The sequence below is a fragment of the Nematostella vectensis genome, chromosome 15 (genome assembly GCF_932526225.1).
Source record: "Nematostella vectensis chromosome 15, jaNemVect1.1, whole genome shotgun sequence".
NCBI lineage: Eukaryota > Metazoa > Cnidaria > Anthozoa > Actiniaria > Edwardsiidae > Nematostella > Nematostella vectensis.
The window spans coordinates 4,173,575-4,198,237 of NC_064048.1; the positions used below are offsets into that span (position 1 = coordinate 4,173,575).

The window sequence follows — 24,663 nt, forward strand, 5'->3', positions numbered from 1 at the left end:
GTCTCAGTGCGTATCAGCGACTCTATGAATTGTTATCCCGGCTAGAGTCAGCCCAACAAGTAGATCTAAGATGGCTAAGTTGATGAGAAGACAGCTCGACTTCTTGACGAGAAATGACCTGCTTAGAAAAACTGTGAGCGCAAGTGAATTCACTATGATTATAACGACGGCTTCCGAGAGTTGCTATGGTGTCACAAATCTGTAGAAGCCATTTTCACCATTTGTGTCGTTATGCATTTTGTTATGAACGTTTTTCATCCAATCGTCCAATCGGAAAAATTAATTTGGAACTGATCTCTTTTAAGAATAAAAGAAAATTGTCGAATCGCTTTATATTCCTTTTAATTTCCCTTTGTGCGTCACCTGCAAATATAAATACGACGATATCCGTCAGGTTGTCCCATTATCATTCTTTTTATTATTTTTTTGAGTAAATAACCCAAGGACTTTTATTTACACACAGTTTTGCTGAAAAATAAAATGGATGTGATGGCTTGCTGAATAGTTATTAAACTGCTTCTCACACAACACATCACTCAGTTTGAAGAATCACGAGATCGCAAAGCCATTGAGATGTTATCATAACAAGCAAATTTATTTCGCGGTTTCAAACTAGCACAAAAGACTAAAAAATGTGTTACAAGAAGTAGGGGAAGTAGGACGGAACTTAACTTTCTGCAACTCATTATTCTTGAAATCGCAGCAAACCGATTTTTTTTTTGCTAGGCTCGATTTCCAGCTCGTTCGTGTGAGCCCGCGATATGGTATTTTTTTTTTCCGCCGGGTTGTAAAACACGCAGAATCGCTCTTCAACTCGTTCTACAACGATATTGCAGTACTGGTCATTCGTTTCGTTGTTGCTTTTTTACCCCTATTGTAATTAACCCCGGAGCATGTGACATAAAAAGGATACGCGAGTCACTCGAACACCTATTTTTTATTATCATTTTTTTTCCAACTTTTGCAGACATGGATAACCATTCCATAATGAGGAAAGACTAAATAATGCTTTTAAAAATTCGCTTATAAGTTTTGGCGCCTTTTTGAACACACAAGCTTGAGGGAGGGGTTTTCGCAGTTTAAGACTTGGGCTTTTGACGGTGGAGGATTTCGTAAGGTCGACAACAGCGGCAATCAAGTATTCTTATAGCATTTCCATGACATTGATAGCAGCTACCTCAACAAGCGTGATTATCGAGAGAACCAACATGTGCGAGACATAGGCAATTTGAAGAAGTTCTGTCAACACAATAAGACACTCAGAAGAATATGTCCGTGGTGATAAACATGCACTCAGGACCTCTTCTTATCGTCCCACTAACATTTGCGCAACTGCGCTCTCGTGGTTGCATCTCAGGCCCGTACACAGGGGGTACACAGCCCCCCACCCCACCCCCTAGTAATTCCTGTGTACGCTCCCGTATATGCACATCTCTTTTGTAGTAAAAAAAAAAACACGCGAACTACCGTTTCATCTCTACAAGCCTGTTTCGTGGTTGCCCACTCATCAGGAGATTTATTAAAAGAATATATTACTACCATCACTAATATACTTTCTATATACGAAATTTACATAAAAATAGGGCGCGAAATTTGAATGGCTGCTATATTGAATAGTCCAGCTGTTGTGTAACAAGGCTTTGTTCCTGTGGCGGCACGAAGACACTAGCTCGCTACGCTTGTTTAAAGTTAATAGCTTGGGTTGGCGAATAATGATAAGTTTTTCTTTGAGGCAGAGATTACATCTTTTACAAGAGCTATTGAGGCGGAGTGAGATGACAGATGCACTGGTCATTCGTTTCGTTGTTGCTTTTTACCTCTATTATAACTAACCCCGGAGCATGCGACATAAAAAGGGTACGCGAGTCATTCGGGCACCTATTTTTTTATTGTTATTTTTTTTCAACTTTTGCAGACACGGATAACCATTCCATAATGAGGAAAGACTAAATAATGCTTTCAAAAATTCGCTTATAAGTTTTGGCGCCTTTTTGAACACACAAGCTTGACGGAAGGGTTTTCGCAGTTTAAGACTTTGGCTGCTAGCGTAGTAATCAGGTAATACAAAGCGGCGCTAATCAGCGTAAGGCTCATAGACGTGGATGGATTTCGTGAGGCCGACTACAGCGGCCATCAAGTATTCTTATAGCATTTCCATGACATTGATAGCAGCTACCTCAACAAGCGTGATTATCGAGAGAACCAACATGTGCAAGAAATAGGCAATTTGAAGAAGTTCTGTCAACACAATAAGACACTCAGAAGAATATGTCCGTGGTGATAAACCTGCACTAAGGGCCTCTTCTTATCGTCCCACTAACATTTGCGCAACTGCGCTCTCGTGGTTGCATATCAAGAAAATTTAGACAGAAATTGTCGTTTTTGCCAAACGCGGCCACTTCCATATAAGGAAACTAATATATTCCTTATTTGGAAAATTGGCAATTTTAAGGTTGCCGGTGCTTCGTAAACTTTGTAACTTGTATTCAGAAGAGAAAAACAGTGACTGTGATCTTTTTTGGTCAATGGAGAAAATATCTGAAAAGAAACTAAGATTCCTCTTAACGACAACGTTTTCTTCATATGCATCTCAGGCGCGTACACAGGGGGGTACACAGCCCCCCCCCCAAACCCCACCCCCTAGTAATTCCTGTGTACACTCCCGTATATAGTTGCACATCTCTGGTTACTAGCGCATGGGACTTTCAGTTTTCCTTGGTTCACGCTGAGGGTTGAAACTCTAATAAGGAATTATGCGTGTAGCCTACCTGTAGGCTTTAGATGCTATTTTCGGCAATAAAAACCCTCGAAATCTTGAAATCGTAGTTCGTGGCCGGATGCTGTTTTCGGCGATCGTGGCCGCCATCTTGGATTCGAGTGACAAAAGATGAGAGGCGCCGGGGCAGGCGGAGGCGCCAAAAACAGCATCTAAAGCCTACCCCACCCTCCCCCGCTGGCGCCTCTTATCTTTTGTCACTCGAATCCAAGATTGCGGCCACGAACTACGATTTCGAGGGTTTTTATCGCCCAAAACATTATCTAAATCCTACCCCCCCCCCTCCCCCCCCCCCATCCCCCGGCGCCTCTCATCTTTTGTCACTCGAATCCAACATGGCGGCCACGAACTACGATTTCGAGGGTTTTTATCGCCGAAAACATTATCTAAATCCTACCCCACCCTCCCCCTCCCACCCCCCGGCGCCTCTCATCTTTTGTCACTCGAATCCAACATGGCGGCCACGAACTACGATTTCGAGGGTTTTTATCGCCGAAAACAGCATCTAAATCCTACCCCCCCTCCCCCCCATCCCCCGGCGCCTCTCAACTTTTGTCACTCGAATCCAACATGGCGGCCACGAACTACGATTTCGAGGGTTTTTATCGCTGAAAACATTATCTAAATCCTACCCCACCCTCCCCCGGCGCCTCGGCTATTATGCGTGAAAATTGCTGATGTCCTTTATAAGAGGGATACCAAAAATACCAACGCTTTGAATAATATAGAAAAACAGATTTCAGGGGTAGATCAAGCTTTTCGCTAAAGAAGGGGGGGGGGGTGGCTCAGTGACACAGGGGAGAGGGGGGTATTTTTTTTCGTTACATATGGCTATCTGACATCCCAAAAGGGTGGGGGGGGGGGGGTTAAACCCCCCAAACCCTCTCCCTAGATCGGCTACTGGATTTAACATATTAAATATCTCTACATATGAATCTATTGTAAAGTCTCGACAGGCCAATTTTTGCTTGACTGCTACAGTTTTGAGTTTTTCTTGGGCTTGCTAGTTCAATTTGTAGGGAAAAATTTAGTTATCGGCTAGTTATCAGCTATTAAATATTAGCTCCCATTGTATTGTAACGTCTAATCCGAGTTCAATAAATTGTATAAGGTTAAATTCAGGAATTTTCACTGTCTAATTCGATATGATCACAATAAGGCTGTCCAATTAATGTCAATGTGAGCAGCAAATATGTCAGGCAATTTTGACATTACAGTTTCGTGTATAAACATATTTACGTATTCAATTCTATTTTTCAATAAAATTTGACTTCAACTTTGAAAGATTTTTGATTAATGAGCGATCATAATTCTCCGTTAATTCTAGTTCATGATAAAATATTTTTATTCTTTTAAATTAGAAGAGAAATTTCTCGCTATAATTTGATAATATTTTTTTCAATTAAACCATATGTAGCTACGCAATTTTTAATAAATAAACCGAGGTTCTGGTTAAAAAATATTTTTATTCTTTAAAATTAGAAGAGAAATTTATCGCTAAAATTTGACAATGTTTTCAATTAACCATATGTAGCTACGCAATTTTTAATGCATAAACCGAGATTCTGGTCAACGTATGTTTGGGGAATAAACGTTTTCCTTTGCTTTGTCATTGTAAATGAGACTCGCACAATTATTTCAGTCCTTTATATTCGTGCGTAGTTCGTCACCTCGCCGGCACTAGTGTCAACATTTATGGGGATAAAGACAAATGAATTGACAGGAATATAACCAATATTTCGCGAAATCATAAACTCGAGGATTTTGATAACTGGAACATAATATGATCTTTTCATTTCTATTTAGATATCAAATGTCTTCGGTAAATCTAACTACTTTTGATTTTCCGAAATGGAAAAAAATCACTTTATATCGAATTCTCAATTCGTCGAATCCTGGTATGAAATAACAATAACATATATAATAGATCCATTAATCATAGAGATCCAAGAACTGTGAAATTCTATACTGTAAAATTTAGTTGTTTGCCTACAGTTTGTCATAAATGACACATTTTCATTTCCTTTCTCATATTTGCCTAACTCCAATTGCTTTCAACCAAATACTTAAGCTGCATGTTTCTAGGGGGACCAGCTCTCGACTGGCTAATCGATTCGCTCTTTCATTCTTATTAGGCAATCTGCAATATTGAGACTATTCTATTTGGTACAATTTTAATACTCAACTGCCCACAGATGTTGAGCCTAATCATGTGGGAACCCTTAGGTTAGGAGCAATAGCCGCAAGGCCGACGTTTCAGATCTTCGATTACCACTAGAAAAGAACAAAACATCGCGTTTCGAGTATCTATTGAATTAGGGTTGACTTCATCAAGACCTAGACTGTTATGGATAACCACACGGATTCTCTAGAAGAATTATTGGTCTCCATTGCACCGATACAGTTGGCGGAAGCCGTCGTTATTGTGATCGTAAATTCACTAGCGCTCGCTGTTTTTCTGAGCAAGTCTTTTCGCATCAAGAAGTCAAGCTATCTACTCGTCAACCTAACTGTGGCGGATCTGATGGTTGGGCTGACTCTCTTTGGACTTGCGCTATGTTCTCTTGCTGGTCCAACGTTACTCGAGAAATATCGTTACATTTGGTCAGTAGCTAATGGAATCTCAGTCGATGGTTCGCTGTTTTCATTCACCGTTATTGCGATTGAGCGAACGTACGCCATTTTCGCGCCATTCAAGCATCGCCAACTTACGGCCAAACACTACACGTTGGCAATTTCAATGAGCTGGCTACTTTCTATTTTATTAGAAATTCCGATAATGCTCAAAAACGCAAATATTTTGGCCGTGACAACAACTTATATTTTCACAGTTCGATCTATAAAGATAGTTCTGGCAATCATTGGTCTTCTCATGGTCGTGGGTTGTTACATGGCGATATGGATCAAATTGAAGTTCTGCAATTCCTCCCCAAATGCCCGTTTCGCTCGCAGCAACAACAAACTGACACAAACTCTATTCATTGTGACAGTGCTTTCATTCCTCTGTTATCTCCCAATGGCTGCTTATACTATTTACTATTTTTGGTTTGGTTCACCGCAAAGACAGATCTACCAATATTGTATTATCCTACTACATGTAAACTCATTTGCCAACTTTTTGGTTTATTCATATCGGATTCCTGAGTTTAGGAGGGAACTTTGGAGGATTTTGTGCAAGTGCTTCTCGACAAAGACAGGGGAAAATCAAAGTGGAGAAATACAAGAGATTCCTAGTTATCTAAGGCGCACAATACAATCCACAGGACAGCCTTCGCTTATCAGAATGAGCACTTTAAACTAATCACTGAAGAACTAATTCTCACTTCTTTTATACAACGCTTTAGACTGACAGATTAGGCAAAAATTACCTTGGACTAAGAACATGATTTTCCAAATCCAGGAAAACTTGTTTGAATATGAAACAACCGAAATTACAAATGTTATTGTATGTTCTTTTTTGCAAAATTTGAGCAAAAAATTCCTTTTTTTATCTTACGGCGATTATCAACCTTATAAATCCTTGTAAAATTGGTAAATTTGAATGAATCTATTCAATAAAATAATGAACAACTAATCAAAGATAACAGTAGAATCATTCAATCTAGTCTGCATCAATCCAACGTGTTGAGTCGATCCCTCAAATCGATTCAGTAGGTCATATGACAGAGCAAGACACATGGCAATGTATGGTGCCAGCAAATACGTGCAAAAGAGCGGGTACCGAATGCAAAAGGCTATTAAAAATGCTGCTACGATACTTAGAACCGTTCATTCCTATTTCCCCATAAACTGTATATTTAAATGTGCATGGCCAGGATATTTTCTAAGACACAGACTACCACAAATAGAGCCATCGAAATTCTTTATCTACCCAACCTGCAAGTTAAGAATGTTTTTCAGGAGAAAAGTGTAAAACGTGCGTGGTGCAAAGGAAAAAAAGATACGAGTGTTACTTAGCCACAGAAAGCCCCCTCTCAACATCGCCGTCTGGCCAAGCAAGCCTTAATAATTGGGATAATTTTGCAGAAATTTTAAATTCAAAATTATTGACAGGCTATTGAAATTGGGATAATTTTGCAGAAATTTTAAATTCAAATTATTATTGACAGGCTATGGAAAACTAAGTGACTTTGGAGACCAATGTTTGATTCATATTTTGTTATCTTTGATCTGATCTGATCTGCCACCGACCAAGTCCCACCCGTTCTTTTCTCACAAAGGTTGACCCCGGGTTTGCCATGAGTCCCATGAGTCATGACCCGAAAGACACTTCCCCCAGACCTGCTCCATTCATTCCTTTCCATTCCCTTTATCTACACCACGATCGCTATCCATCGCTATCCAAGCGTCGTGCCCCTTAGCAGGTACAACAAATATAAGTCTCACAGCTTAGCGCCTTTGAGAGATTTAGTCTTCTTCTAAAGCGGGTTCCAAGTCTTTTTGCCTCGGCCAAGTTGCTTTTAGTGTTGTGCACGCGTTTGTTACCAAATGAAGCAATGATTCCAGTGATTCACATTCTTCTGGGATTCAGCCTGGTCATTAGAGCTGGTTCGTCTCAGAGTAAAGGGTTCAGAGGCGGCGAGAAGAGTTATGGAATCAAAGTCGAAGCCACAGCGGTAGGGACAAATCTAGAGTACCAACTCCCTCAAGCAAAAGTAAAAAGTTCGTCTGCTACTGACTGGCAAGTCGACAATGATAATGCGGAGATGATCAGCGCCATAAACACGCCAGTTTTTGCAACGGTTTACACTACAAATCCAAAATTCAGCGTCAAGGGGCAATGGCCAGGGTATACTTCAAAATTTAAAACACCAAAAGACGTAGAAGTGGGTTCTAAAAAAGAGAAATTACCGAGGATACGTTCTATACCTGAATTAGCTTCAGGATTCAATTCAGGATCAGGGGATGACGATCAATCAGATTCCGAAGGAAGTGCGAATAGGCGAAGTTCCATCGACAAGGTCGTCGCTGAATTATCGGGAGACAGCGATTACTCTGGCGATGAAAGCGGAGTTTCTTCGGCCTCTGGCGAGACTAGCAAGAGAGCATCTGGAGTAAGGAGCGAAAAAGTTGACCTCAAAGCGTCAGACGATACAAATCATACGGTTTCCAAGAAAAGATCAATAAAATTTGTTCGATTATCCACGGACTCAAAGCTACTAAAACCAAAGAGCGTTGCCAAGGACGTTGCTATGGCTCTATATGAGCCTGGAAAGACTAGGTCAGAGGTTGAGCGACCAGAAAAGAGAATGAGCGTTAACAGGAGAGATTCTAAGAAGCTCAAAACGGTTACTAAGGATGTTTCCAAGGCTGTTACTAAGGAAGATGATAGGAAAATTCCTAAGGAAGTTTTTAAGAGTGTCACCAAGGGTGTTACTAAGGATGTTACTAAGGCAATAGTGACTAATAAACAGGAAAGTGAGATCTCCCTCGATGAGATTATGAAGGCTGTAAAACAAATCAAAGGTCTCGACCTGAACGACAAGAAAACCAGCGAATCAATCAAGAAAATTATTCACAATGCAAAAAGCGTGGTGCAAGAAGCAAAATCTGTGTGGCGAGACGTAGCCAACGTGGTTATGAGTGTAAAAGATTTAGTTCAACGGAAGTTCGAAGAAGACCAAATCACCCAGAAAGAGAAAGAAAAAGCCAAAACGAAACTGCCTAACCTTCCTGATGACGTCATGGCGCTGGAGAAGAGCGCATCGCGGGCTCGCAAGGATGCGCAGACAGCTGCGCAGCAGGCGCGTTTTGCGGCTGAGAAGGCGCAAGCGGCGTCCAAAAGGGCGGGAATGTTGGCCGAGATGGCAATGCGTGGCGATAAAGACAAAGACCTACAAGCTGGGGAAGCCAGGAGCGGGGTATCGACAAGACGAAGAGTTTTGAATGAGGACGAAGTAAGCGAGAAAGGAGCAGGAGGACGAGAAGGTGGCGTGGAGAATAATGACAGCAGGAAAGAAGAAAACAGACTTGTGTCAACGAGCATCAAGCAAACATTGACCAATAAAGTCAAAGAATCGAGCCTTTCAGCTTTAAAGAAAGAGGGCGAAAAACGGCAGTTTTTACTAAATTCATCAAACAAATCACAGGAAACAGCTAAAGTGAACAAGTCACAAGATGCTAAAGAAACAAGTAAAAGAAGAAAACCGCGATCTCAACAGAAAGTTTCTGAAACCAGCATTAAAATCGTTCACAACTTTAAAAAGCGCAAAGATAAGAGAAAGGGCAAGATTTCAAAAAATCAACTTGATGCAAGTCTTGCTATTCTTAGAAGATTACAAGAAAGACTGAGGATGATTAAGATGAGAACCATGCACAGAGCGGAAAAAGCTCAACGAAATAGAGCTGGACTAAATTCAAACACTAAAATCCTGGATGTTCGTAAAAAAACCTTGGATGTTTACAAAGAGATCCCGGATGTAAATAAAAAGAACTCGAAAAAACCTCCAAATATCCTGGATGAACATATAAAGATACCAAATGTTATAAATAAAAACCTGTATGACCATAGAAAGAGCTCGGATGCGCTAAACAAAAAGGCCCCACACGGACAAGATAACAGACCAAAGGGAAAAAGCGTAAAAGATCAAATAAAGACGACTTTGCAAACGAAGGAAAATGATGCAAGCCAACTCGCGAAAAATACTGACATTTTACCAGGTCGCACAGAAAAAGGCGAGACACGAGAGATGAATAACAACAAAGCAAGTATTTCACGCGTTCCAAAAGGCGACAAAGCGAAGAGAAAGATGAGCCTTGGGGACCAGGCCTTTCAGGCGGCACAGGTAGCCAGTACAAACGCGCTGTACGCTAGAGAGATGGAAAAGCTGGTAGCTTCGAAGGTAATTACGGGGAAGTAGAGGCCAATACAGGAACAAGGAGCACGTGTCTTTTTTATACTCGAACACGACGAAAAAGTAAACAAGTCAGACGTAACTAAGGTCTTATATTCTGCCAACGATTTCCAATCGACTCCTGGTTTCCGTCATCAAAAATATCCTGAAAGCATTTTCATTGCTTAGCACTCAAATAGCATCTAGTCACCCCACCTCTCAGCATGGCCCGGACCATGGAATGGTTTAGCGGTCGGAAATGCTTAAAGCCACATTGTCACCAGTTCACTTCCAGGGGTCCGACGGAAACCTCAACCGTTAAAAGACAAAAGTATCTATTAGAATCCGAGATATTTAACATGCCATCCGCTCTAAATTATCAATCACATCCTCGAGGAAACTGTAATCGCGTTTTCCGTTAAAAATCATCGGAGATTGTAACGTAATCGACCGGAAGTAAACTGGTGACAATGCGGCTTTAACGAAAGTTCGCAGAATATTAAAAATCGCTGTTAGGACAGCCAATATTCCGACTTCGTGTAAAAGTCTTCATAAAGGTGAATTTATAGTATCATTATCTATGTATTTATATTTCATATTTATAGTTAGCTAGTTTTATTTAATAGTTAGCTAGTAACGCCTCTAAGATAGTAAACAAGGCAAGAAATTAGGGTAACGTGAAATGTTTTACGCCCATGTTCTCCTGTACACATAATTTGAGCTCATTTTACCACATTTTACCTATATGCTTACTGTGAGTATATCACTTGGTTATATAATGCTTATTGCGAGTATATCACTTAAGGTTATATAAACCTTACTGTTAGCATATCACTTGGTTATATAATGCTTATTGCGAGCATATCACTTAATAATATATAATGCTTACTGCGAGCATAACACTTGGTTATAAAATGCTTATTGCGAGCATATCACTTGGTTATATAATGCTTATGTTCTTGTCTTCCTTGCTTTTCCAGGTGAAACGACTTCGAGAAGCCCAGAACAAAATAAGACTCATGAAGGAAAACGCGAAGCTCAGCAAAGACGAAAAGAAAAACATCGATCAACCGGGTGACGTAAATGAGGTCGTCAAGGCGATTGAGTCACGTGATAATCATGTGACACCAATAAAAAATAATCACCAATCGGATGACATCATCAAGGTCGTCGGGGTGACTGAATCACATAAGAAAAAAGAAAACAAAAAGAAAGACAACGACGGAGCAGATGCCGTCAATAAGGTGATTAAAGTGATTGAGTCAGATGATGGTCACGTGAACGAGGAGGAAGGGCCAATTACCAATCATTCCGATGACGTCAACGAAATCATCAAGCTGGTCGAGTCACGTGACGGTCACATGACCATAACAGACGAGTCCTCGGAAAGCGGATTACTAGTCGACTCAGGATCTGGGAGCGGCTCCAAAGAATCCGGATTCGCTGATTCGGAGTCCAGCTCTCCTTTTTCCGGTAATTACGAGGTAGATGTTGAATTGAGTCCCGCACGACTCGAAAAGAATGATGGAAAAGTGTCAGCGGATGCAATCAAGATTGAGGATTTTTCGCGGGACGGTAAACCCGCGGATGGCAAGATGAGTCCCGCGGCCATACGGGAGGTCCTGAAGGCGATATCACGCGTGCAAGGGCTTCTGGGATTTACTATTGAACGAAAGGAGGAAAAGGAAACAAAACCAGTTACAAAGTAGTGACTAATCAGTCGTTTACTTTTATGGGAATTTGGGGTCAATAAATTGTAAAATAGAGACAGGTTTTAATTATTTCATCAAAACCTCGTTGCAGTTTGTACCAAGAGAATTAAGATAATTGATTTGTACATAGGCTCGCGGCTTTTAGAAGGTGGATAAGTAAAAAAGTACCCGCCCCAGGAAAATGGTTTTAAACGGATACAATAATGGAGTAGAGGTATAATTTCAAGGACATATAGTAATTTAATCGAAATCTATTCCTTTATAGTGACTACACCTTCACTGGATAAGAGTTAAGGCGTTTTATTAAATAATGATCAGCTATACATTTTAAAAAGAACTATACAATATTCATCACATGTGCACTTTAATGATAAGCGTATTAGATTTCTCTTTACATTTATAAACGCGTGTTTTTGCGCCAGATTGTGATGTGAATTAAAAAACGGCTTTTTTAATGCTCCACGGATATTTATCGTGCGACGCGCGCTACCGTGGCCACCTTGACAGGATTGTGATGCAAACCAATAAGAATGCGAGAATTTCCACTGGACAACCAGCGAGGCAAAGAATTGCTTTATTGCACATCAAAGTACAATGAAATACTCCTAATAGTTATAGAGATAGTGAAAAAAAAGGTTCTTGCTTGCTAATTGGTTAAACTTTCTATCGATTGCCGGGGTTGCGCACGCCGCTCTTTGAACAGGCGGGCACAAAGAAAAGCCGTAGCGGTGCACGTTTAACGATTACAGTACATTCTCATCTCTCTAATCAAATTCTATTTGATTTATTTGATCATTGGTTCATATTTCAGGGGAATATCTTTTAAGCTCAGGATTAAGGGAAACAGAAGAAAAAAAAATACCGAATGTAAACAACTGAGCCCTTTATATACGTTCATTACTTAGGCTAAGTTCAAACGTCGTATTTTCCATAAGCCGTATTCAATGCAAAGAATCGAGTCGATTCTTCCATCTTCATTTGCATGCAGCAAATGAAGGTGGAACAATCGACTCGATTCTTTGCAAGCATTTGCATTGAATACGGGTCATGGATAATACACCGTTTGAACTTAGATTTGAAAATGCTACATACTGTTTACTGTTTACATACTATTAATTTTACGCTATTGTATTTTTGGGTTTTACACGAAATAGGAAAATAACAAGATTAAGATTTTAAGTCAGCTGCAGAATTTTTAGGGATGGTTCGTACTAAGGTGCAGATTAAGATGCCGGCAAACATTTTAGACGAAATTTGTTCGAAGAAAGTGACAAATAAATTTCAAAGGGTATGTCGTGAAATGGAATATCTGTTAAATTTCAGTCATTTTTCTCCTAAATTTCTGGTTTTCATATGATCGCAATAGTCCGCAACCAAAATGTCAGCTAATTTGACAGTACCATTACTGTCGCATTCCGTTCGCAAAGCTTTTTTTACATGATGTCGATCAGCCACTCATTTATTATTGTTTAAATTTGAAAATATACCGGTTTATTTGCAAGAAACTTCAAAATAACCGCCCACGATTGAAGTTTATTACCTTGTTAACGATTTCTTTTTGAAAGTTTTTCAGTCATATGCTTGAATTAGCCGATGGAAATGGATTTTTTTACTGAGTCGGTATTTAAGGTCCCTAATTAGAACGTACGTTCACAAAGATAACAATGAGCATGTTAGCATTTTTGGGTCATCACGTCACCCCCGCCTTTGCCGTTGTCTTTGTTCCCTAAATATGTCATGAAGAGGGTTTTAAAATCTTGTTTTATAAGATTCATAGCTTGCCCTCGGCGCCCAACGCAATAAGCACGATGATAGCGACGATGATGAGCAACACGAAGATTAGGATGATACACATCCGGGTGTTTTGCCACCACATCTTCTTGCGCAGGCGCGAAGAGTGCCTCTGGAAGGTCTGGGCCTGCACAGAACAAGGGGACAACCGGTTATTATACTTCTAATATAGTAAAAAACAATTAATAATCTACGAGCATCAGTTTAGACAATCAACATAAAAAACATGGTGAAGCCCAGCCTCGTCCCCAGGGTCTTCTGGGTAACTTTCAATATGGACACACAAACACTTATTTAAAAAAAAACGTTGTCAGTTCAAACGTAAAATGGCTATTGGCAGTTCTACGACCGAAAGGACCCATGGATCCCAAAATATTTGCTCCAAATTCCAAAAAAATATAAATAAAGCATACGACTATTTAATATAATTAATTTATGGTTCTGACACTGATTGAATATATTTCCACCTCCATTATTTTTACAAATAATCACTACCCATGAGCACCTTTCGGTCGTAGAACTGCCATTTGGCAATTGCCATTCGCCATTCGCGCCGATAACCGTTATTGAAATAGGCGTATGCACACGAAACAAACAACGTAACAAAAAAAATGAAAAAGGAAAGGATTAGTTAGCCTAACAAGAAACTCAAATAAAAGTATAGATTTGAACCTGACGTGTAACTAGACTGTTACCTTTATGAGTTTTTTTGGCCTACAACATCAAACCTTCAACCCTGTGTTAATAAGGGGGTCGTCAAGGGAAACATTCAGGGTGGGGTCCAGTAGTATTCACTGAAGTAATGGTGTAAAAATAGCAATTAATTTTCCCACATTCTACACCAGTCATGAGCTCCGGTAGACTGGTCACTAGACTAATAGCCTGAGAATCAGGTGATGTTTTTTTTTTTTTTTTTTTTTTTTTTTACAAAAGTGGGAGAGCTATATATTTCATAGGAAACAATAAAAGAGCCTGCTGACACTCAGGTTGCTTGCTAGACTTATTTAGTTTAGTTCTTTTTAATCCAAAATACGCAGAAAAACCTAAAACTCAGTCACTTTCTTTACAATTCAACCAGTCAATTAAATTATTCAGTGGGTACCCCATGTAAGTTGTCATCTCTACAAAGTGAGCAGGATGTTTTCTGGCCCTCTTGGACCCCCTACTGTATGTCGCCCTATAGACTATGTCCCACAATTCACTTTCCTAAACTTACGCTATTGTCTAAGGTTTCGGCTTTATCCATCAAGATATCGATCCGCTCTCCTCTCTCAAGGACTTTTTCTGTGGAAAAAAATATCCATTACATCAGATTGACTCCAGTATAGTTATGCAGTCTTACTTAGTATGCACTCTCACTAAGCAAAAATGTGACCAATAAGGTGGCTGCTTGAAAAAAATAATTCATCCCCCCACTTTCTATCGGGCGATTTAGAAATTCCAGGTACGAGGGGGTCATAACTCTTCTCTGGAATCACACAACATTATGTTTAAGCGACCAAATTTGAGTTATTCAAAAATGGCTGGATAGTGGCTCAGTCATCCTCGGGGACCCAGGGCGTACTGAGCGGAAACGAGAACTGAGCGTAACGAGCGCGAGCCGGAAGCGGAGAGCGCCCCTCTTTTTCCCCCCGCGGCACTCGTCTGGAGTTACACTTGTTTACTCTTAGTACGCCCTGGGTCCCCGAGGATGTGGCTCGGTTAGTGGTCTCTTGATATCTGTTTAGAGATTGAAACAACTGTGGGTAAGAGACATACCAATATTTTTGGTCATGACATCTTTTACTTCGTCAACTTCTCGCTGGACCTTGTTAATAGCATCACCACCAGCTCTTCCTGGGTCAGAGTACAAGGCCTGACAAAGACCATTCACAAGTTACGGTACTATCACATACTGTATGTACAATTCTACTCAGGTGCGTTCCCAGGATTGGCTGAAAGGGGGGGTGTGTGCAGTCATAAGTATTATATGGAAAAAGCATAGTATTTTAAGATTCCTTAATAAGAAATGACCCACTTTTTGGCTGCCAAGGGGGGTGCGCGCGCACCCTGCGCACTCCCCTGTGTATGTGCCAGCTACTCATGTTTAGATGGGGCAACTTCCATGATCTATCAAAAACTAGTATATGATCTATCATGGAATTTTTTACATAAACCACCAGTTTATGTTCTCTGAATTTCAAAGTTCTCTGAATTTCTTGTAATCTTTGTCTTTTGTTTATCGAGGGTGGCATATTCAACTGAATATACAGTTTTCTGACATATGGCCCTCGGTTAGTAAGCACTGTCACTGGGGGTGGTCACTGCCAGAGGGTTTATTGCATCCCTAGTGCTTCTTTAACGTCCCTTGGGTTCAGGTTAATGTAGAGCAGCTTGAAGAGACGGGAACTCTGGTTAAGTTTCCTTATCCAAGAAGACTGGAAACACGGGAGAATAACTTCAACTCACTTGTGACACAAATTCAAATAAAGGCATGAACCAGGAAAAAATCTCCAGTTTGAGCCAGGATTCGAACCTGGGCCACCTTGGTGAGAGGCTGACGTGCCTCTCACTAAGCCACCCGTGCTTTTCGCATTTCTCAACTACAGCATATCATATACATGGAATCAAGCAATATGGCTACAAGTGGATTTAACATCATCTTTACTGGTTTGTTCTTTGTTGTGAAGCACTGGTATAAATTTCATATGTAAATAAGTTAAATATTTTCCAATTCTTCAGACTTACCATCTGTGTGGCAAGGACTTGTGCAAAATCTCTCTTGAATTCAAATGATTGAGCTGTTCTGGCTCTGGCTTTAAGACTGCTATTACTAAACCTTCTTTTGATCTGAAAGAATTATTATAATGTCAATATGCTATTTTTTTAGCTGAGTGCTCATCACAAATACATTCTCTAAGTACTTCGCGCGATAGCTGTCAACCTAACTTGGACAGAAATCTTGTGAAATCAGGTGAGAAACAATACTGTAAATAGGTGTACAAACCCAAGAGAGCCTTCGGGTGAATACAGAGAATGTATGAACATTCCCACAAAATTTAGGCTTGTGATGAGGTTCAAAATCTTGTAACACCTGCCTTTATGTGAGTGAGTTGAACATGTGTCATCTAAAAACAAAGCTTGATACTTTACCAAAACCAATAAAAAATAAGGCAAAAGAGCATTCTCAAATCATCTGAAATGGATACTTTCTAGCACTGTAATTATTTTTCTGGATAACAAAATAGTGACTGACAGGGATTTCTTTTATAAAAATTACTGTTAGTCACACAATAAAATGGGGCCAAGGGTCAGAATATATCCAGGTTTTATGTCCCTCAAGCAGGGCCGTAGCAGGGGGTTATGGCACTGGGAGCATGTTTAAAAAAATATATATATAAGGAAATGACCAGTAGGGGTGGGACTGTCTTCCCCAATATTTTCCTAATGTTTCTGTATTTTGCTTCCCCAATATTTCGAGGCCTGCTACGGCACTGCCAGGTGTTTAAAGGGATGGAGGCCTGTGGATTTATGTCCTTAGCCAAGGAAAACATAAGGAGATAACTAGTAGCTTCACCGCAGTTTTCTTTACATTGTCCTCCCTCCAACCCCCACTCCATATTTCACAGCCTGTTACCAGCCTGTGAGGCATCTTGGGTCCCTATTGTCCCTTGAAGGGGGACATGTAAAATAGCAGTCTGGTTAAGACTCTTTAAAAAGCACTCACTTCTTCAAGGAATGCATAAGGATCTTTTTTGCCAAACTCCTTGTCAGCCATACATAGGTAGACTAAACCATCCTCCACAATCACATGGAATTGATAACTGTATAGAAAAGCATGAAAATATGTAGTCAATATTCAATAGGTCCTGATAATGTCTAAATAACGAATTACATGAAGAAGGCATTACAACTACTTCTATGTCCCCAAAACCCACCCAATCTGAGATATTGCATTTTATCAACAACAAGTTGTCAGGAGTTTGAGTAACAAACTATATTGTGAGTGTGGATTTACAATACACTTTCACTAAATCTTTACTTCCGGTATGACGTCATTTTGAAGAAAATATTACAATTTCACTTTTAGGTTGAAGTGATAAATTGTTTGTTATACAAATAAGAATAAAAATATCGAGAGAACACTTCTTTCGAAATACAAGCATGTGCCACATTGCTCCGAGATGTTTTGTGATACAGATATATACTTTGGTGAAAATGATCAAGGATCACGTGAATGTCAGAATAAAAAACTTACTCAGTTCGAAGACATTTGACAATTGACACAAGAGCTCAAATATATTCGGAAAAGCGCGGAAATCCTAACAAACCACATTCTAAGAGAATTCAGAAAACAATTATAAACGGTTCGGGTTTAGTCGCAGTATCATAAGCCGTAAAAATAAATAAACAGGTGAAGCAGAAGCAAATAGGACCTTGCAACGTATAGAAAAACCTTCATATAACTTAAACAAGCACTCAAAATTTATACATAGGAATAGAGTCGATAGAGTCGTTCAAGAGATGGTGTTCCAAAAGATCTCTACGAGTATTAAGCCCTATACTCAACCCTTCCATCAATTTGACCAGTGCGGAAGATTCCAAGAATCAGAAAGATTTTCTAGCCGGAACCAAACACATACCTTCCCGAGACGTAGGTACATTTTGTGTCATTGCCAGGAATCTTCTCCAGTATAGTGTATGTAACTTGTTGAAAATTCCCCGTCGTCTCTGCATAGTCTACAAGAATAGTGCCCCCTCTCGCAATAAGGCTGTAATACAAAGGCATTTTGCCGCTATAAGAAGTGTCCGACAAACACTACCAATCCTGAAATCCTATGTCGAACGATTTTTCGGGATTGTGCTGTGCTACCAGGCCTTATATCAAATACGTCTGGGGAGGGGCTGTACGCGGCCGTAGGGAATGGTCCTCAGTGGACTAAATATCAAATTTCCGTTTTATCAAAGCTTGAGTGTGTGTCTTACCTAGATTTTGGACGGGGATCATCGTCGGGATTTTTTTAAAACAACCCTAAAAGATAAAACTGGGCGTGGTTAGGCATGAATCCCCCTAAACGATACCTCAAACAAACGTAAAACAAATAGTGATCTAAAACACCGAGTGGCACGTTTAACGCTCTTTCATGAACTATAATGGCTATAATAATATGGCTATAATAGCACCCTAAAAGATACCTAGGTAAAAAAAAAATCTGGGCATTCTCATTTTCCCCCTTAAAAAGTACCCAGCAAGGCTCAAAATTTACATCCTAAAAGATACGACGATGATCCCTGTCCGATGGATATAGGGAGTACCCCCCCCCCCCCCCCCCGGGTTGGAAGTAACATTTAACATGAACTTTACTGTAATCAATTATAGCAACTAAGGGTGACGAAGAATATCACGATGAAAATCCTTGAGTGCGTCAGATTTTATTACAAAGTGCGTCAGCTTTTTTGATGACAAGCTGCGTCGTTACAGCTTGTGTACACTTCAAATCGCAGGATTTATGATTTTTGGAGGCTATATTTATGTTGGGGAACCCACACTGATGCCTGAGCCAAAAAAAATAAAACTCTGAAATGCTTCTAAGAATTTCGAGTAGCTTACGAGATGTTTATTCACAGTATTTTCTAAAACCCAAAGAACACAAAGTATCATTAGTAATTTGACAAGTTTCATGCTTTTATCACTATTTTGAACAATTCAAGGATTTTTTGGTCGATAACCGCTAAACTATTTCACTGTGTTTTTGTGTTGTTGTTCTGAATACAAAAAAAGAAAAAAATGCCACGTTTACGCCAAGACTGGACAAAGAATAACAAACGCTAAAGTAAGCAACGTAGACCTTATGGTCGTAGTGTGCTACACATGATGACGACATCACTTCATTACTAAAGCAACACACCCATTCCCAAGAGACGCAAGCGTGAAAAAGACCCCGATATTTTCCAGTCTCCATCTCAGCGAGCTGTGCGTGGCGTAACCGACTAAGAGAGGACTGGGATCCTGGTTATTGCCTCCCCATTAATGCACGGGTACCTCAGGTTCCTTTGTGTTGTACAGTTCGCTAGATAGCGGTGCTGGGCCGAAATCTTCAGCTTAGCCGTAAAGCTTTATGCTGCTAAACGGTGTTTTAGCGTAAGTCTGGTAGTATGCTCTATTTTTTCTCATTTTACATGATCTGGACGAGTTTCGATTCTTGGCCATGTCCTCGAATTTTTCTTATTGATTGCTATTATTTATAGTACTTTTTATGGTGTTATCTGTTTTTCAAATCGTCTTTACGCATAGCGCTGATGATATTGCAGCGTAAGGTCAGGATTTGCCAACGGGGCTCTGCCGTGTATGCAGTCTTGACGTTTACATTTTACTGGGCAACCAGAAGAAAAATTGCTAACGATCATGAATTGATACAACAAAGGCTGCCCATGCGCCATGCTCCTAGTTAGGGCCGGCAGGACCGTTGCCAGCGTTGTAAAAGACTTTAGTTTTAGGGTTAATTATCATCCATCGGCTTTTCGAGTAACGCACTCGCTATATTGCCAGGAGCGGATCTAGCTTTTCGCTGAATGGGAGTTTGGCTCAGTGAAAAAAAGGGGGGGGGGGGTTGTTTTGTTACATATGGCTTTTTGGCAGCCCACCCAAAGGGTGGGGAGGGGGGTTAAACCCCCTAGCCCCTCCCCAATACCTAACATACCCTCTCCAACGGTCGGGAAAGGTCCTCAACGGACTAAATGGTATACAGTTTATGGCAATTTCTTCAAAAGGCCAGCCTCAGGTATTGTTAGGGTATGTTAGGTATTACAAAAGGGGGCAGATTATTGCAAATGGTATAACTAGAAAGACTACAAGATGTAGAAAAATCAGTAAAGTATGTTTAGGTATTACAAAGTGCACCAGGTATTACAAAGTGCGTCAGGTATTACAAAGTGTTTCAGTTGCATTACAAAGTGCGTCAGTTGTATTACAAACGTCTACAGTAAATACAAAGTAAGTTAAGTATAACAAAGTGCGTCAAGTATTACAAAGTGCGCCAGGTATTATAAAGTGTGTCAGGTATTACAAAGTGCGCCAGGTATTACAAAGTGTGTCAGGTATTTCAAAGTGCGCCAGGTATAACAAAGTGTGTCAGGTATTACAAATTGCGCCAGGTATTTTAAAGTGTGTCAGGTATTACAAAGTGCGCCAGTAATTACAAAGTGCGCCAGGTATTACGGAGTGCGTCAGGTATTACAAAGTGCGTCAGGTATTACAAAGTGTGTCAGGTATTACAAGGTGTGTCAGGTATTACAAAGTGCGTCAGGTATTACAAAGTGCGTCAGGTATTACAAAGTGCGCCAGGTATTATAAAGTGCGTCAGGTATTACAAAGTGTGTCAGGTATTACAAAGTGTGTCAGGTATTACAAAGTGTGTCAGGTATTACAACGTGCGTCAGGTATTACAAAGTGCGCCAGGTATTACAAAGTGCGCCAGGTATTATAAAGTGTGTCAGGTATTACAAAGTGCGCCATCAATTACAAAGTGCGCCAGGTATTACAAAGTGCGTCAGGTATTACAAAGTGCGTCAGGTATTACAAAGTGCGCCAGGTATTACAAAGTGTGTCAGGTATTACAAAGTGTGTCAGGTATTACAAAGTGCGCCAGGTATTACAAAGTGTGTCAGGTATTACAAAGTGCGTCAGGTATTACAAAGTGTGTCAGGTATTACAAAGTGCGCCAGTAATTACAAAGTGTTCCAGGTATTACAATGTGCGTCAGGTATTAAAAAGTGCGTCAGGTATTACAAAGTGTGTCAGGTATTACAAAGTGTGTCAGGTATTACAAAGTGCGTCAGGTATTACAAAGTGTGTCAGGTATTATAAAGTGCGCCAGGTATTACAAAGTGTGTCAGGTATTACAAAGTGCGTCAGGTATCACAAAAGGGGAGCATCCTTTTTTGTCCTTGAAACAAACTGTCAGCTGTAGGTTAGTGGCTCATCCAGTAAGAAATTTCCTTTATTGATTCATTTATAAAGTAAACAACATTTTGTTGATAAATCTACCTATGGTCTCAATTCCTTCCTATGATTTATGCATACTCACAAAGTTTCACAAAGCTTTCTTCTCACCTATTTTCGCAGTTGCTCGTTAGACAATTAAGACAAAAGAAAGATTTTGTTTTATGATAGGCGGATCACTAAAAGATTGTTTATTATTTCTTATTGGTTATTGTAATTTTGATTCATTTTACGGAGGGTCTATAATCTGTAAGGGTATAACACTACTTTCAAGTAAAAAATCTTAACAAAAAAAACAACTGATAAATCTACTACAACTATGTCCCTCTTCTGAATAGATTCGAAAAAGTTTATTAAACACTGGCCCATAGAAACTCATGGCACTGCCCCTTTAAAAAGACCTAATTTACAAACGATTCTCTGTGTGCTCTATGTGCAGGGCTTTTTTATCATAACATCAGTCGAGATCCCTGCAAGCATCCACAGGAATCCCGTCATAACCACAGGTCTCCCGGTCCGCGATCTTGACGCTGCAGCGACCTGTCAGAAAGAACAAAAAAGAAAATAGCTGTCAAGCCGCAGGCATTCTTACCGGGATTCCTGTGGCTGGTATAAAACGAGTGACCTTTTTCAATAATAGAGTGAGGCCATCCCAGAACACGCATTTTTTTTTTACTGTTTTCCTTAGAGCGGCTTGAAACAGGGATTGGGAGTGGAAAGAGGTGCGTTATAAATCCCCCCCTTCTTTTAAGAAAAAAAAGTAAAAGGCCGAATTAAAGAACACAAGGCTCATCAGACTGCCTTAGTCATGGTAATCTTTCCTAGGCCAGGAATAGATAAATCTTATTCTGTTAAAAACTACTTGAATGATTGGTTATTTAGGTGAGAGTGATCCACTGAGGAAATACCTTGTGAAGCACTTTCTAAAATTTAGCAACAAAGATTTTCTTTTGCATAATCCTACGTAGGTCATTACTTTTTCCCGACTACACTCTTTAATTTTGGCTTGAGAAAAACCCAACCGTTTTTTCAAGTACGCTACAAGCAACTTACAATTCAAATAACAACAAGAAGATATTGCGTATAGATCGCAAGCAATCCTTAATTAAAAGCGAGTATGCAAGCATTGAACTCATTTTGAGGGCAGCAGGAAGCTCTAGGAAGGGCCGAGCGCCCCCACCCACCTCCTATTAAAAAATAACAAGAAATATAAGGAAGTCAACGGAAGATCAATGAACTCCTCCTTTCTTGAAACCCCCCTTTATCTGCTGGATGAGGATCATTTCGGGTCCTAGCTCCTGTTACTCACCAATCAAGTGATGGAAGCAAAACGGGACACCATTCATCGTGTTGTCATAACAACAGCTCATGCGAAGGCATTCCTCCCTAGTAACCTCACTGTGCCCGCACTGACTTCGCTCCATTGGCGTCATCTGGGGGCAGGTGAACTCAAGCCGTTTGCGCATGATGTAACCTTGAGATATTTTTAACGAAAACATTATTTGTAATGATTTGCTTTATTACCGATGGACATAGTATTTGAGAGCCTGCGTTTGGCTGGTCAGCATATTGGTTAAGTTGGGTGAACTCTCCCGGCGGCCATTTTGTATCGATCGCGTTATTGTAAGCCTTGTTATCGTCACTACACCGATTGCGTCACTTTCTTTATTACCGTAAATCATAATTGCGTCATAATTTGAATATCATACAGGGGAGACGGAGACTCGTCTGACAGAGCAAAAAAATGGCATGAAATTTTCCAATTCTCAAAATATAAGCTCAAGATTCCGCATAAAAGGAGTTCCTCTGGCCAAAAGCTAAATCCCAAATTTTAAAGAAATTAAGAATGTAGATATAAGTAAGCAAAGTTGCCTTAATTTCTGATCAGAGCCCGACTTCTCCCTAAAAACGAGGAGAATTCATAGTTTGAACATTTGAAAATTGCACTTCAAGCCTCATATCTCGAAATCGAATCCATAAGAAAGAAAAAAACATTTTTTGATATGTTGGTTTACATAACATAAGGAACCTCTATGCAAAAATTCAAACTAACCAGACCTTATTTTGGGAAAACTTGCCATTTTTTTGCTCTGTCGACTCGTCTTCAAAGGAAATAAAAGGGAGGAATAAATGAGAGGAATAAGTGAGTGGTTGAGGTTTTTTAATGATTCTTCCCCTCATATTCCCCAAAATGTGTTTTTATAATTCCATTGTTAGGATCCTGTCTAACTTTCTCAAATGAACTACCTTACCGTTGCTTGTTAAAGCAAGCATGAGAATAAATGCGACTTCCGCGTGATGGTTCATCATGGAGGTTCTTTGCTGATGGAAATATTACAATGCAAATTAATAAAACCTCAAGACTTTTTTAACATTCAGGAGAAAAGTGCGACATGACGGGACAACCTCACACATCAACTGCGCGCAATTCTTTTGGAAGGAAAATGTAAGGATTTAAACCTCAGAATAAAACCCTCAGGACTTTAACATTCAGGAGAAAAGTAACTGTTTGAGGCATTAAGAAAGAAAATTGCTCTTACAATCACACTGCGACATGACGGGACAACCTCACACATCAACTGCGCGCAATTCTTTTGGAAGGAAAATGTAAGGATTTAAACCTCAGAATAAAACCCTCAGGACTTTAACATTCAGGAGAAAAGTAACTGTTTGAGGCATTGAGAAAGAAAATTGCTCTTACAATCACACTGCGATATGACGGAACAACCTTACAAATCAACTGCGCGCAATTCTTCTGGAAGTAAAATGTAAGGAAACCTCAGAATAAAACCTAATATTATCACTTGAATGCAATGACAATTTCCAACTTTTTTGGTTAAAAAGGGAAAACTCCAAATAAAAAAAGACTATTGCAAAGGCGATGCAATAAACAGCAGTAAATCATTTTTCATGCTGCCAAAATAATATGAGGAGAAATCGAGAACCCACCTCTGGGAGAAAAATATGTACGAAGCTATTGTTAAAAGGAGTACACACGGGGAATTCTGGGTAGACGCATGCGCAGTGCGATTCCGTCGCTACGCAATGGTATCGTATGCTGAGTCATCTAGTCAGATAATTCGCATCACTCGGTTCGAGGATTATCGGAGATTAGCAACAAATAACCTTTTTAATTTATTTACCCATTCGTTCATTTCTTACTAATACTATTTCTTTATTTGTTATCAAAGAAGCAACAAATTTGGCATGTTGGTATTCTCTTAAAAACATCTTCAGGAATTTACCGATTGCTTTCGAGATTAAAAGTGTTTGCATCAGAAAATAGAGGCCAAGCATTCCAACCGGTGATACCCCATTTCTAAGTAACACTCTCAATTTATAAACTCACCAATCCCAGGTTCTTGACAACGTTATTCTATAGTTGCTAAGAACAGTTTTGAAATAAATATTTAACTCCGTTCATCTAGCTTTTGTTTCGATTTTCCAGATTAATCTTTGAATTTGGATAAAAATATTAAAAGGCGTTAGCCAGCCACACCTTTGTTATATGCTTTCATTAGGACAAATTATTTTAGGAAATCCGCAAAACTCCCAAATAATATACTTTAT

At 39.8% G+C, this 24,663-nt stretch overlaps 4 protein-coding genes across 5 annotated transcripts; 2 read left to right on the forward strand and 2 right to left on the reverse strand.

The window, feature by feature from the left end:
• The first annotated feature begins 2,589 nt into the window (after positions 1-2,589).
• LOC116619959 (apelin receptor) lies at positions 2,590-6,960 on the forward strand. Its single transcript, XM_032385336.2, has one exon. The coding sequence runs from the start codon at positions 5,124-5,126 to the stop codon at positions 6,075-6,077; it is 954 nt and encodes a 317-aa protein (XP_032241227.2). The 5' UTR covers positions 2,590-5,123; the 3' UTR covers positions 6,078-6,960.
• Positions 6,961-7,121: 161 nt separating this feature from the next.
• Positions 7,122-12,197, forward strand: LOC5515683. Its single transcript, XM_001635713.3, has 2 exons — positions 7,122-9,618; positions 10,590-12,197. The coding sequence occupies exons 1-2, from the start codon at positions 7,273-7,275 to the stop codon at positions 11,316-11,318; spliced, it is 3,075 nt and encodes a 1,024-aa protein (XP_001635763.2). The 5' UTR covers positions 7,122-7,272; the 3' UTR covers positions 11,319-12,197.
• Positions 12,198-12,795: 598 nt separating this feature from the next.
• LOC5515684 (vesicle-associated membrane protein 8) lies at positions 12,796-17,963 on the reverse strand. 2 transcript variants are annotated; one of them, XM_001635751.3, is made up of 6 exons: positions 17,735-17,962; positions 16,819-16,915; positions 15,840-15,941; positions 14,871-14,967; positions 14,329-14,396; positions 12,796-13,239 (listed from the first exon to the last, which is right to left on the reverse strand). In XM_001635751.3, exons 1-6 carry the CDS (start codon positions 17,878-17,880, stop codon positions 13,093-13,095), a joined length of 657 nt encoding a protein of 218 aa, XP_001635801.2. In that variant the 5' UTR covers positions 17,881-17,962; the 3' UTR covers positions 12,796-13,092. The 2 variants fall into 2 exon arrangements, with proteins under 2 accessions (XP_001635801.2, XP_032241231.2); XM_032385340.2 differs by lacking the exon at positions 15,840-15,941 and having other exon boundaries at positions 17,735-17,963.
• A 3,576-nt stretch (positions 17,964-21,539) lies between these two features.
• On the reverse strand, positions 21,540-22,680 carry LOC125560694 (trefoil factor 2-like). Its single transcript, XM_048722912.1, has 2 exons — positions 22,403-22,680; positions 21,540-21,633 (listed from the first exon to the last, which is right to left on the reverse strand). Exons 1-2 carry the CDS (start codon positions 22,590-22,592, stop codon positions 21,551-21,553), a joined length of 273 nt encoding a protein of 90 aa, XP_048578869.1. The 5' UTR covers positions 22,593-22,680; the 3' UTR covers positions 21,540-21,550.
• Positions 22,681-24,663: the final 1,983 nt, after the last annotated feature.

Bases quoted from the DNA above. Each gene is read 5' to 3' on its own strand.
- LOC125560694 (XM_048722912.1), bottom strand. From the start codon at position 22,592: ATGTTTTCGTTAAAAATATCTCAAGGTTACATCATGCGCAAACGGCTT. The intron at 21,634-22,402 runs GTGAGTAACAGG...TCTTTCTGACAG, and splicing joins TTGCTTCCATCACTTGATTG to GTCGCTGCAGCGTCAAGATC.
- LOC5515684 (XM_001635751.3), bottom strand. From the start codon at position 17,880: ATGCCTTTGTATTACAGCCTTATTGCGAGAGGGGGCACTATTCTTGTA. The intron at 15,942-16,818 runs GTGAGTGCTTTT...TAATTCTTTCAG, and splicing joins CTTATGCATTCCTTGAAGAA to ATCAAAAGAAGGTTTAGTAA. The intron at 13,240-14,328 runs GTAAGTTTAGGA...TGTTCTGTGCAG, and splicing joins CCGAAACCTTAGACAATAGC to GCCCAGACCTTCCAGAGGCA.
- LOC116619959 (XM_032385336.2), top strand. From the start codon at position 5,124: ATGGATAACCACACGGATTCTCTAGAAGAATTATTGGTCTCCATTGCA.
- LOC5515683 (XM_001635713.3), top strand. From the start codon at position 7,273: ATGATTCCAGTGATTCACATTCTTCTGGGATTCAGCCTGGTCATTAGA. The intron at 9,619-10,589 runs GTAATTACGGGG...TTGCTTTTCCAG, and splicing joins AAAAGCTGGTAGCTTCGAAG to GTGAAACGACTTCGAGAAGC.